At 34.8% G+C, this 13,744-nt stretch overlaps 1 protein-coding gene, 1 long non-coding RNA gene and 1 other non-coding gene across 3 annotated transcripts; 2 read left to right on the top strand and 1 right to left on the bottom strand.

Annotated features, from left to right (window-relative positions):
• Nucleotides 1–325: 325 nt before the first annotated feature.
• LOC120080689 lies at nt 326–432 on the bottom strand. Its single transcript, XR_005482638.1, has one exon. It is a non-coding gene; the product is annotated as a small nucleolar RNA R71 (small nucleolar RNA).
• Nucleotides 433–6,056: 5,624 nt separating this feature from the next.
• On the top strand, nt 6,057–6,920 carry LOC120080358. Its single transcript, XR_005482486.1, has 2 exons — nt 6,057–6,377; nt 6,617–6,920. It is a non-coding gene; the product is annotated as an uncharacterized LOC120080358 (long non-coding RNA).
• A 2,222-nt stretch (nt 6,921–9,142) lies between these two features.
• On the top strand, nt 9,143–12,030 carry LOC120079833 (probable inactive purple acid phosphatase 2). The gene is made up of 2 exons (XM_039034251.1): nt 9,143–10,045; nt 10,447–12,030. The coding sequence occupies exons 1-2, from the start codon at nt 9,359–9,361 to the stop codon at nt 11,737–11,739; spliced, it is 1,980 nt and encodes a 659-aa protein (XP_038890179.1). The 5' UTR covers nt 9,143–9,358; the 3' UTR covers nt 11,740–12,030.
• The last annotated feature ends 1,714 nt before the right edge of the window (nt 12,031–13,744 follow it).

Consider the following 13,744-nt stretch of genomic DNA (forward strand, 5'->3'; position numbering starts at 1 on the left):
CTCTCCAGGAATCATGAGGCCAACGTTAGATGGATTGAGGTTTGAAATGAAGTCGGTAATGTTGCAGATGATCCAGGCTGCTGGGCAGTTTGGAGGAAGGCGTGGCGAAGACCCGCACGCCCACCCTCGGAACTTCATAGAAATCTGCAACACTTTTGTGTTCCCGAATATCTCTATCGAAGAAGTTTTACTAACTCTGTTTCCATTTTCTTTGTGTGATCAGGTAAGAAAATGGGCATATTCTCTCAAACCGAAAAAGATAACTTCATGGGAACAAGTGGTGGAAAAGTTTATGAAGAAGTATTTCCCACCAACTGAGAATGCTAGGAGAAGGAAATTAATAACAAATTTTGAACAAGAAGATGAAGAATCTCTCAGCAATGCTTGGGCGAGGTTTAAGCGACTGGTAAGAGACTGTCCACATAATAGCCTACCAGGCTGCCTGCAGATGGAGAGTTTTTACCAAGGACTGAATCCCTCTTCGCAGACCGCTGCCAATGTTGGACTTCCAAGGGTTGAAATTAGGCTTCACAGGACCAAAATAGGCTGAACCAATTGGAATATGCTTGAACTGACCCAAAACAGTCCAGCTGGACCATTTCTCTCGCGCACATAAAAAATTTGAAGGACAGCATTGCAATGCTATTGAAGGAGCGTCGCGACGCTGCTTGACAGAAGCAGCAACCTGCTGCATTTTCTGCTGCACCTTGCTCTAAAAACTTCAAATTACAGCATAGTTTCAACTCTAATGACTCTAAAAAATTTGTTGATCCTTCTTCACACATTAAAGCCAATAAACAAGGGGGCCAATTACAATAATTACAACTAAATTGAAGGTAAATTTTGATGCCAAAACTGAAATATATCTACTTCAGCCACCACAACATTCATCACATGAATCAGCACCCATAAAGCCAAAATTATTGCAAATTGAGTGCTTAAAATTGCTTTAATACCAATTAAAAGACTTCACAACAAGCATGCGGAAGCAATTTGGATCTTAAGTACTTTAACTACATTAATTTTGAAGATCATGCATGCATGTTTATATCAAGGAATTAGGGTTTGAGATACAAACCTTTGAAGAACTAAAAAATTTAGAAACCCTTTGCCAAATTCTGATCACAAAACTCGTTGTGGTCCACTATTAAAGTCTTCTCCGTTATTTTTCAGCCTTAGAACGGATTGTGGGATCCAATTTGTTAACAAATTTAAGGGAATTTTGAGAAACTTGATAGTTTTGGTGTGTCAAACTTGAGAGAACAATTCTCTCCAAATCGTAAATTTTGCATGAACCCTTTTCCATTAGATTTTTGTCCAATTTAAGGAGAAAATACATGCAACCTAATTGCATGATTTATTGACACCAAATTGACATATACAAAGTGAGAATTGAGGTGTTTAAATGAGTGGAACATGTGGGATTTTCCCACTTTCCAAATTTCCTTTCTTTTTAAATTATTTTTCATAAAATCAATTTAAAAACCATTTTATTTTTTTAATTTTTGAATTTCATAAATTCAAATTAAGCTTAATAAAATTAATTCAAATAATTAATTTTAAATAATTAATTAAACAATTAAATTAAGTAAATTAAATAAATACCAAATATTAAATTAATAAAACACCTATCCCGAACATAAATCCTCACTCATGTATACAATATTGTAAATTAAATAAATACCAAATATTAAATTAATAAAACACCTATCCCGAACATAAATCCCCACTCATGTATACAATATTTAAATTGAATTTAAATATTTACAACTCTCCAATTAGTTTAATTCCACAATTAAACTAATACGTTAATTATATCGCATATATAATTCCCTAAGCCGAATTTGAACGTTTTAAATTCTTACATCACACTGTCCTAATGTTAAGTCTGGTATGAGCTAGTATGGGGACCTAATGGACCTAAAGATCATGAGCTCCAATGATTTGAGATTAACCAGTTATACTCTTTAACCTAATCAACCAACATTGGTTAACTGCCGGGATACTCCACTAAAGTCCAGTAGCTGCACTCTCCTCACTGTAGATATATTTTCGCCTACTTGATTTAACCATGATTAGTAAGTCGATCCTTCATGCTTTTCGTAATTATAGTTGGTCAAAATTACTGTTTTACCCTTGTAATTACATCTTGCTCCTTAAGTCCCATTGATTCTCTAATGAAAAATTGGTTTGTGGTCCAACCACCAAACCAAGTCCCTCTTGGGCCAATGAGAGGGTGGGGCCTCTTGTTTAAGACCTGGAATCAGTACTTAACAACTTATCTACTATCCCTAGAATTGGGCAGGAATGAATTTCATCTTGCAGAACTATGTCTCCAACTATCTACTCAGTCTTACCCCTAAAATGGAAGACTTATTGAGTCGACAATGTTGAGTCACTCTCACACATGCAGATTACAGGTTAATCCCGAATAAACAGAATTTCATATTTAGCTAAGGATTAAGATCTATTTATCTAGGTTATCGAGTTAAAAAAGTCAGTCTTAATAATAAACGACGTTATAAAGTAAAAGTGACTATTTCGTGGTCCAGTCTTATACAAACTCATTGCATATAACACCTCCACTTGCATATCTCCACATTAACGATTCAGGATCACATCGTTTGTATCAAATACAAAGTGGGTTGCATCCCATAGTGTCCCCAGGATAAGGTACCAGTCTTATCCCTATACTATAGACCATTTTGGCTATTACTCGAACCTTATAAACTTTTATTTCTCCACATAAAATTCAAGTATTCATGCTATAGCTAGGGGTTCTTAGTTTATTGGATTTAGGGTTAAAAGGGTGTAATTTATATATTCAATATCATTTTATTAAATAACCTCAATAACAACTTTAGTTTTAAATAGAATATATTTAATGTTTACAAATCATAAGTTTCAGGACATACAACCGAATACATAGTTTCCCGATTTGGATACATCCTAGCAGTACCAAGATGAATTAAGAATTAAAGCATTGTTACTGGTGGCATAATATGAAAAGAGAATTAGTTGAGTTTGTCAGTAGATGTGTGGTGTGTTAGTAGGTAAAAGCCAGAGACAGAAGCCAACAGTGTTGTTATAGCCCTTAAGCATACAAGAATGAAGGTGGGAAAAACGTGTCTGTGGATGTCATTGTGGGTTTTCCCAGGGCAAGAAAATGTCATATATGATATGGGTTACAATAGACAGACTCATCATGTCAGCATATTTTATTCTTGGAAAGTCTAACTATTAGTGAATAAGCGAGCAAAAATATATATGAAAGAGGTGGTGAGACTACATGGGGTGTCGATCTCAATTGTGTCTGATAAAGACTCTCATTTCACATCCACTTTTTGGATGAGTCTCCAATTAGCATAAGGTACTCAGTTAGATTTTAGTACAACTTTTCACCCATAGGTTGATGGCCAAATAGAGCATTTGAACCAAACTTTAAAGGATATGTTACGCACTTATATTGGGGTTGATGCCCTAAAGTCTCGTGTCCTGTAGTTTGTAAATAGTTTTTACGAACGCTTGTGATGTATAATGTATGATATTTTACTTCACTTCTTGATTTTGCTTAGTTGAATGTTTTATTTGCTTTACCACAAATCAATAAACTTAAAATCTCTGGTTATCTGGATGTAACTTAAGCATGTATATGGTGACATACAAGTGGATCATGTCTTAAGTTATAAACAAAATGATCTGTAGTATATAGATATAGGAGGGAAATCTTATCCTGGTAACACTACGGATGCGGCCCGCTTTGTGGAATGGTCACAAGTGTTGTGACTTGTTACAGGTGGTTTGATCCTGATCATTCATGTAGGGGACATATGAGCGGAGATGTCCTATACAAAGAGTTTGTATAAGATCTGACTACGAAGTATTAACGTCTCGTTATATAACACCGTTCATGACAGAGACTTCACTTCATTAGAATGACCATAGGTAACATGACCTCAATCTTGAGTGAGTTGGGAACTTCTACCGTTGGGGGCGGTCCTTTGATTTGCATGGGTGCGAGTGGCCAGGTCGCTGACTCAAACCTATCACTTTAGAGATTCGTTTGATTTGGGAGCTGGAAACTCAACTACACAAGATGGAATTCACTCCTTCCCCTTCCCCCAAGTAGAGACAAGTAGATAGATAGCTCTCTTAAGGGCTGATTCCAGGGCTTGAACAATGTGGCACTACACACCTTCTCTTGGCTCGAGAGGTGTTCACACATAGTTGGACTATGTTGTATTGTTCATTAGAGGAATCAGTGATACTTAAGGAATGAGATGTAACTATAGGGGCAAAATTGTAAATTGGCCCAGCTATACTTACGAGCATTTATGAAGGGTCATCGTACTCATGATTGGTTATATCTGATGGACACAGAAATATATTTGTGGTAAGAAGAGTTCAGCTGTTGGTCTTTAGTGGCATGCCTGACAGTTAACGGATAGTGGATCTCGTGGCTAAAGAGTTTAGTCAGTTATTCACGTACTATTGAAGCTTCGAGTCACAGGTTCATAAGGTCCCCTTGGTAGCTTGGATAATGTTGAAAATCAGTTTTTGGGTCAGTTTGAAATGTTCAAATTGACAAGAGGGAGTTTGATTATATATGATATAATTGACTTAATGTATGACACACATTATTTTAGAGGAAATTGGATATAAATATGATTTATATCAAGTAGAGTTGAAATTACTATAGTAGATATATGATTGTATTCATTATTTAATTAATTAGGCAGTTATGAGATAATTGGCCGAGAATTTCTCTGGAATCGTGCGAAATGGAAAGATCGAATTCGGTTCTTGTAACTAAAGAATAAAATGAAAATTGTTTTCATTTTGTAAGAGTTTTGAAAATTCGCTCACAGTGTGAAAACTTTACGATCGCTTAGCGTTGAGAGCCTATGCGATAGTGCCTATAGTCCTAAACGATCGTACACCCGCACACTAAACGATCGCACACGATTTCTAAATGATCGCTTACCTTTTCTAAATGATCACTTAGTGCGCCGAGAAGACCTAAACAATCGCTTACTATTTGCTAGACAATCACTTAGTAAAACTTACACGATTGTGTATATTTTCCTAAATGATAAGCACCCGACTATACAATAGTCATCTACTATCTCCTACTTGCTTGTTCGTTCTACAGGATCGTCTTTTCCTCCTCCTTCTACCAATTCCATCAAAGTCCACCCTTTAGGTTCACTCTGAGAATACCGAGGGCTTCGAGTGGTGGTGTCGTCCCCGGTTGCTGTTGGTTCGTGTGCTACCGTTCGTGTAGACGACCGTGGTGCTATTAGGCGACTGTTTGCTGGACGATAAGGAGCGTAGAGGAGTTCGCTTCCACTGGACTGAGTTCGAGAAGAATGTCTTTAACTGGTACATTTACCTAGTATTTTGTATTTTAATTGTTAAAGCATGTCTATAATTAGTGTTACAATGCATATCTGTTTGTTAGAATATATGTGTGGTAATTCTGTCACAATGAAATCAGAAATATCTGCATCTGCTCATGGATACTCTTGTTTAAGAGTTCCTTCAACTTTACGCATTGGAGTTTGCAATGAGTTAGGACTCCCACTTGCATCTTACAGAGTTTTCTTATAATAATAATTATTAGGCTACTATTGCTATGGCGCTATTTGAAGCTCTATACGAAAAGAGTTGTAGGTCCTTTGAATATTAAGATGAGGTTGAGAATGAAAAATGTTGGAACCTGAGTTAGTGCAAACTACTAATGAGGCTATCCAGAAGATTAGAGCACAAATACAAACAACAAAGAATAGATAGAAAAGTTATCGCAATGGTTCGGCGCAAAGACTTGGAATTTGAGATGGGTGACAAGGTTTTTTTGAAAATAGTACCAATGATGGGTGTTCTGAGGTTTAAAAGGAAGGGGAGGCTAAGTCCACGTTTTATTGGACCACTGGAGATCTTTAATTGAATTATCTTGATGTGTGTGTGTATTTATGTATATATATGTATGTATGTATTGTATGTACATATGTATAATAAAAAGAGGGGAGCCATCGCTCAAGCCAAGCTGCACGCAGCCCTTGGAGTTTATCTTTTTCCTCCTTTCCCTAGCCCTCATGAAAAAAAAAATCTCTCTTTTTCTCACAACCATTTGCAGAAAGCTCCAGTGGTAGACACCGTCGTTGACCTGCAGATAGTCCGCATGTCGTCCACTAGTGGCGAGGTCGTGCCCAGCCGTTGGTTACTTCTGAACAGCCATCTACGTGCAGATCTCATCATTGTCTTTCGCAACTGATGCTCAGCATCGCCTTTCGTCTGTGCTGCTGTTCATTCCCCGAAGCCTCAATCGTAGATCCACCATCATCAATGCTTGAGACCACTAGATATTTACTTATTGGGTGAGGTTCCTTCGAAATCTCTACGATCTCAAGTACCAAGTTGAAAATGTTATTGTTGGTTTCTCCAAGATTGCTTATATATGTTTTACATGATTAAAGAGGATGCATGAGCATGATATTATTTTCATGAGATATGTTCTGTTTTCATGTTGTGGGAACTTCGATATATGTTGTGGTATGATATGTTTGTTATAATTTACCTATAATTATATACACCATCTGAGGTTGTGATCTTTCAGGATTACTAGAGGTTGTATTCTTTCAATTCAAAAAGTTAAAGAAATTGAAGGATATTTCGAAGGTTGTTCAAGCTCCCAAGGTGACGATAAAGGCAAGCTTGAAGGATTCTTCTTCGGATCCCCTTTTTTTTTTCTCTCTAAATCTTATACTTGAATTGATGTATGAAAATATGTTTGTGCAAGCTATGAGTGGCTAAACTTGCTTATTTTAGGGTATTAATGAAGTTGTTATGAATTTAGGTTGGTTCTTTTCATGGATATTGTTGAACTCTTTGCTTTTTAATGATATCGTATTTCATTCTCATTTATTGGCCATCGATAATTTGTTAGGTTCAATATTTAATTGAGAGGTTGAATGTTTTATCAAGTCTATATCATTAAATCATTATTAATCTTTCATGTCCATATTTAGATTTATAGTGAAGTTTTTTATGACAATTCTTAATGACTTGTTCCTAATTTCCTAAATACTTCTACTCTCATATGTTGTAGTTAATGGAACAAGGCATATTTAGTTATTTGATATACGTTGTTCCTAATTTTTAATGATATCGTATTTCATTCTCATGAGTATGCCTTGTTCATAGTTATTGAATTAAGCTGCATGAGAATAGGTTACTTTTTAGAGAAAGTAATCTTGAGTTAAGTTTCTAGATTTAGGTACAATGTTCAAGATTCCATAAATTTGATTAGAGTAAATCTAATGAAGTAATTAATGGATTCAATACCCTAATTTCCAAAACACTTTTATTGCTTTCTTTTATTACTTTACAAAACAATAAATTCAAACTCGATTTTGATTCCTTACCTAAAATTGACGGGAGTATGGCAATCGAGTTTGAGCTATGGTGGTTGGAAGCACTAGAAATGGTAGAAGAAGTCGAGCTACAGTGGTCGGAGAAGAAGGCTTGGGGAAGGGGTGAATTGTGTGAAGATAGGAGAAAACACACGAAATAATTTAGATAGATTTTTATGTTGTTTTAGACTCAATTGACACCTACATTCAAGGTCTTGTGTCCCATCTAGAAATGGTAAAATAGATATTTATTAAAAAAAAAAGACAAACTAGGGAGATAAAAGATTTTACCCTCGTAATCTCTTCCTAAAAAAAAAAAAAAAAAGATTCTCGTAACATATTTTATATATTTATATTATATTTAATATAGATTTTTTTAACGTGATTTACTTATATGTCAACCGTGAAAGTTACAACACTTTATATAACCTTCAATTTTAACTATAGCAGATAATTTATTATTGCAAATAAATTAATTAAATAATCAATAAATAACTCATTAGCTTACAAGGCTTTTAAATTCCAACCGGGATAAGGTTTCCAGAGAATGAATTTCAAGTTTAATGCAATGGAAATAGGATTTTCAGTTGACATTGCCTTAAGGAAGAAGTTCAAGAGAGAGGTCTTTGTTTAAAATTGAGGGTAAAAGTGAATTTACACGGTTAAAAAAGTACTCAAAAAGATGTTGGTCGTATTGGGTTGAAAGACTTTTTAAACCCAACTCAATTGTTCGGATTTCTTCAACCAAAATAATCCTTATTAAAAAATGAACTCAACTCAACCATAAAATATTTAAGTTGGGTTGGTTCTGGTTAATCGGGTCGTTTATTTAAAATTTTATTCTAAAAAATGCAAAACGTAAATATGTAAAAATCTAATTTAATTATTTTCGTATATTGAATTAAGATTAATGACTTAATTTCAATTTATATAGTGAAAATTTTCTTTCTAAAATGCAAAGAAGTTATTGAAGAGTAAATTATTAAAAAAAATATTAGAATTCAAATAAATTAAAATCAATATAGGTATAAATAATTGTGTTATAAGTAATAAAAAATATATTTTTTGAAGTTAATAATAAATTCGAGTTGGTTTGAGTTGGGTTGGGTTATATTAGTTAACTCATGAACCAATTCAATCCATAAAATTTTCATTTATTTGAACACAACCCAATCCAAATGAGTTGATAATCCAACCCAAGACACACGGATTGGGTTGGGTTGATCGATTTTTTTTGAGTTTTTTTAACACTCCTAATATCAATGGGTCATTTATTTTCCAAACATAAATTGATATTTGCTTAAATATAAATTAATATTTTTATGAGTTATTTTCTAATATAAGAAAATGAACCAAAACAATTACAAATATAGCAAAATTTCAATATTTGTATCAATATCTATTAGTTACATTGATAAACACCAGTAGAAATCTATTATGTTTAGTAATATCTATCACATATAGAAAAAATGTCAAATTATTTACAGAAAAAAAAAATATTGATAGACACTGATTTCTATCAATGATAAACTTCCATTACTTTCTATCATAGATAGATACTAATAGACATCTATTAAAGAATATCAAAATTTTTAGTATTTTATGTAAATAATTTTTCTTATTTTTATAGTTTTTTTTAGAATACTCTTTTTTTAAAAAAAAAAAAAAAATTGTGTCCACAAATATCAATGGACATCAACATCCATGTTTATAATCATAATTCAACCTCTTAATAAAATCCATCCCAAAACGAAAACCCCTTTATTTGCATTAAAGAAAGAAAAATTGTGAAGAAAACAGATCAAAATGGCGGAAATTGATGAATGAAAGTGAAGTAAGAAACATTGAAGCATCCAGATGAAGAATATGCCCAGTTCCTCTGTTTCAGATTCCATCAATAAGAACTAAGAATTTCTTGTAAATCTCCTCCTCCATACCTGTTATCCATGAATAATCTCATCCCTCTCATCCTTCTCATCTCCTTCTTCCCCATTTCAATCCAATCCAAGGTCTCCATTTCTGTCTCCCCTTCCATTCTCTCCAAATCCGGTGATTCAGTTCAAATCCAATGGTCTGGAATTGAATCCCCTTCCAAGCTCGACTGGCTTGGAATTTACTCGCCCCCAAATTCTTCCCATAAGCATTTCATCGGCTACGTCTTCCTTTCTTCTTCTCCCTCATGGCAATCCGGCTCTGGATCTGTTTCCATCCCCTTAGTCAACCTCCGATCCAATTACTCCTTCAGGATTTTCCGGTGGACCGAATCGGAGATCGACCACAAGCATCATGACCACGACCACAACCCTCTTCCTGGCACTGCGCACCTCCTTGCCGCCTCGGGGGAGCTCCGATTCTCCCCTGGTGGCGGCCCGGAGCAGATCCATCTGGCGTTCACGGACTACGATGATGAAATGAGAGTGATGTTTGTGACGGAGGATGGATCGGAAAGGTACGTGAGATATGGGGAAAATAAGGAGAAGCTTGATCAGATTGTCGCGGCGCGTGTTGAGAGGTATGAGAGGGAGCACATGTGCGATTCCCCTGCTAATGATAGCATTGGTTGGAGAGATCCTGGTTTTATTCATGATGCTGTCATGAAGAAATTGCAGAAAGGAGCTAAGGTTTATTATCAGGTACCTTTTTTTTCTTTTGCCTAATTTTGGATTCTGGTGGAATTTTTTATGCTTTTGCCTTTGAGTTTTGATCATTGGCCTTGGTAGTTCAGCAGTTAATCAAATTGGTTTGAGGATAGTTGTTTGGTGAGGATTTCTGCAGCTTGTTTTAAATGTTGATTCATTTTCGTACACTGCTCTGGTATAGCCATGAGAAATCATGGAAGACATTAGTACTATATGATGGTTCTATTCTACTTCATGAATTGCTATTGGTTGACTAATCAAGAGTTGAAATGTTAAAGGCCTAATCTCATTTTTGGATGCATTCAAATAAGAAATAAGATTGATGGTGCTTCTTTCTTGTTTTGAGTTGACTGATGGGGGTTGAACTGTAATGGAATGCTGTTTCCATTTACCAGGTTGGTAGTGATTCTAAAGGTTGGAGTCGTATTCTAAACTTCGTGTCGCGTAATGAGGACTCGGATGAAACGATTGCTTTCCTTTTTGGTGATATGGGAGCTGCAACACCATACACAACCTTTGTCCGAACACAGGAGGAAAGCATATCTACGGTTAGGTGGATACTTCGTGACATTGAAGCGCTTGGTGACAAACCTGCATTTATCTCTCACATTGGGGATATCAGCTACGCAAGGGGTCATGCGTGGTTGTGGGACGTTTTCTTCCATCAGATTGAACCTGTGGCATCTAAGGTTGCATACCATGTATGTATTGGCAATCATGAATATGACTGGCCTCTTCAGCCATGGAAACCCGAGTGGGCAAATGGGATATACGGGAAAGACGGGGGAGGGGAATGTGGGGTGCCATATAGTATGAAGTTCAACATGCCAGGAAACTCTTCAGAACCTACTGAAAGCCACAGTTTGCCTACTCGAAACCTTTTCTACTCTTTTAACATGGGATCGGTGCATTTTGTGTATATATCAACAGAAACCAATTTCCTTCAAGGAAGTAGCCAATATGAATTCATTAAGCGGGATTTGGAGTCCGTTGATCGGAAGAAGACGCCATTCGTAGTAGTGCAAGGGCATAGACCAATGTATACAACAAGCAACGAACTTAGAGATACCCCATTGAGGGAGAAAATGCTGCACCATTTGGAACCATTGTTTGTGAAAAATAATGTGACATTGGCATTATGGGGTCACGTCCATAGGTATGAGAGGTTTTGCCCACTTAATAACTACACTTGTGGAAGTATGGGTGTGGATGGGGAAGACTGGGAGGCATTACCTGTCCATCTTGTCATCGGAATGGCTGGACAAGATTGGCAACCAATCTGGGAGCCAAGACCAAACCACCCAGATGACCCGGTCTTCCCACAACCGAAACGGTCGATGTACCGTGGAGGCGAATTTGGGTACACCAGATTGGTTGCTACAAAAGAGAAGCTTACAATCTCTTATGTTGGAAATCATGATGGAGAGGTACACGATTCTGTCGAGATCTTGGCGTCTGGACAAGTTCTGAATGGTGGAGTTGGTTCAAAATTCATCAACAGTAGTATTACAAACTCGACGTCTAGGAATGAGATGCTAGAATCTTCATTCTCCTGGTTTGTGATGGGAGCAAGTCTTTTGGTTCTTGGAGCCTTCATTGGATACATTATTGGATTTGTTTCACATGCAAGGAAGAATTCAATATCAAGAAATAACTGGACTCCTGTGAAGACTGAAGAATTGCAATGAAATAAAATTGGAAGGTAAGTTACAGTGTATAATCTTTGTATAGTTGCCTCCATGTTTAAATCACGACATCAATACAAATACAGAAAGAGCGGAAGCCTTTGTAAATAGATAGTGTTGCTGATCAAAAGCATTGTGAAGTATGTATTTTGTCGAATTTTGGTTTTTGTACCTTTTGAATTACCAGAATATTTTGATGGGATGTGATGGAACCGATTAGTCATGATGTCGATAACCACGAAAATGTTTTGAAGTCGGGAATGTTAACTAATTAAGGCATATTCCTTTGTGAGACATTGTAGGTTGACCAAGATCCGTTTCATAACCATCTAGGTCCTATTTGGTAATCATTACGGCATCGTTTGGTAACCATTTTGTTTTTGAAATTAAGTCTATTTCATTTACATTTCTTACAATGATTTACATCTTTTTTAAATACAATGGTTGAATTATTAAAAAAATTTCAAAAATAAAAGCAATTTTTTAAAAGTTACTTTTTTTAGTTCTTAAAATTTGGTTTAGTTTTTTAAACTATTGGTGAAAAGTAGATAAGAAAGAAAGAAATTTGGAGATAGAAGTAGTGTCTATAAGCTTAACTTAAAAAAAGAAAAAAAAGGTTATCAAATGAGGTCTTCCTTATTTGTTTTTGTTTTTTAATTTGATTTTTTAAACTATTGATAAAAATTAGATAACAAATTATAAAATTTGAAGTTGGAAGTAGCGTTTACAGACTTAATTTTCAAAAACAAAAAACAAGTTTTAAGACATGTTGAACAAAATATGATATACAATTTGGGCATGTTTAGAATGACTAAAAGAAAAATTGTTTTTCAAAAAATTTATTTTTATTCAAACTCTTTTGATAAAAACTATTTAAAATACACGTTGAAAATGTTTCAAAAGCTAATTTGAATGGTTGTCAAATACTTTAATTTTTTTTTTCAAAATGACTTATTTTTAAAAGTAAATACTTGAAAATTTAAACCGAACACACCGTTTATCCTAAACAAAAGTTAAGGCTCCGTTTGATAATAATTTTTTTTAATGTTTTTAAAATTAAATCTATGGATACTACTTTTACTTTCAAATTTCTTTCTTTGCTATATACTTCCCATCCATGGTTTTTTTAAAATCCAAGCTAAATTTTGAGAACTAAAAAAAAAAAAATCTTTTAAAAGGTTGTTTTTGTTTTTGAAATTTGACTAAGAATTCAAGCATTATATTTAATAAAGATGTAAATCATTATAAGAAATATAGATAAAATAGACTTCATTTTCAAGAACATAAAGAAAAAAATCAGATGGTTACCAAATGGGACCTAAATGACGTGTTCTTGATTTGAATTTAAACTTCAATCTCATAGATCCATAGAAAAAGCTCAACAAACCTCAAAATCAACGTTTGGGCCTTCAATAGTTTATCAAATACAAATCCTAATGCCAAAATATACAAATTAGTGTCAAACTTACGAGCAATTTATAAAGAGTCAACACATTGTTGATTGGTTATATCCCGTAGATACAAAAATATATTTACAGTGCAAAGAATGCAACTACGACTTTTAGTGGATTGAACGATAGTTAATGAATGTTGATTAATTTGATGAGTCAAAACCTCTTCTAGAAGCCCTCTGCAAAAATAACATGGCCAAGTGCCCAACACATTAGGATGAATTCATGAATAGTAGATGGAAGTGAAGCGTCTATCCTTGAGGTAATATAAGCTTTTTCTTCTTGTGTTTGCCCAGTAACATGAAGAGGTACTCTTGGCTAACATTGTTGGCTCCCTTTTGATCTTAACTCTAGTATTTATACTTAACATTACACTTGGAACTGTTTAGATAATTCCCAATTAACATGCATAGCAATGTAAAACACAAAAATACAAGTACAAAGTATGAGTACATCCCTACGAGATAAAACTTGGAATTTATAAGAAGGGGTTTGAAACTGATTCTAATACTCTCCTTAAAAGGAAGAAATCTATTGATAGTAAACCTGATTTGCTT

Source organism: Benincasa hispida, chromosome 6 (assembly GCF_009727055.1).
Source record: "Benincasa hispida cultivar B227 chromosome 6, ASM972705v1, whole genome shotgun sequence".
Lineage (NCBI taxonomy): Eukaryota > Viridiplantae > Streptophyta > Magnoliopsida > Cucurbitales > Cucurbitaceae > Benincasa > Benincasa hispida.

Excerpts from the sequence above, each read along its gene's own strand:
- LOC120079833 (XM_039034251.1), top strand. The coding sequence starts at position 9,359 with ATGAATAATCTCATCCCTCTCATCCTTCTCATCTCCTTCTTCCCCATT. Across the intron at positions 10,046-10,446 it reads GAGCTAAGGTTTATTATCAG|GTTGGTAGTGATTCTAAAGG; the intron begins GTACCTTTTTTT and ends TCCATTTACCAG.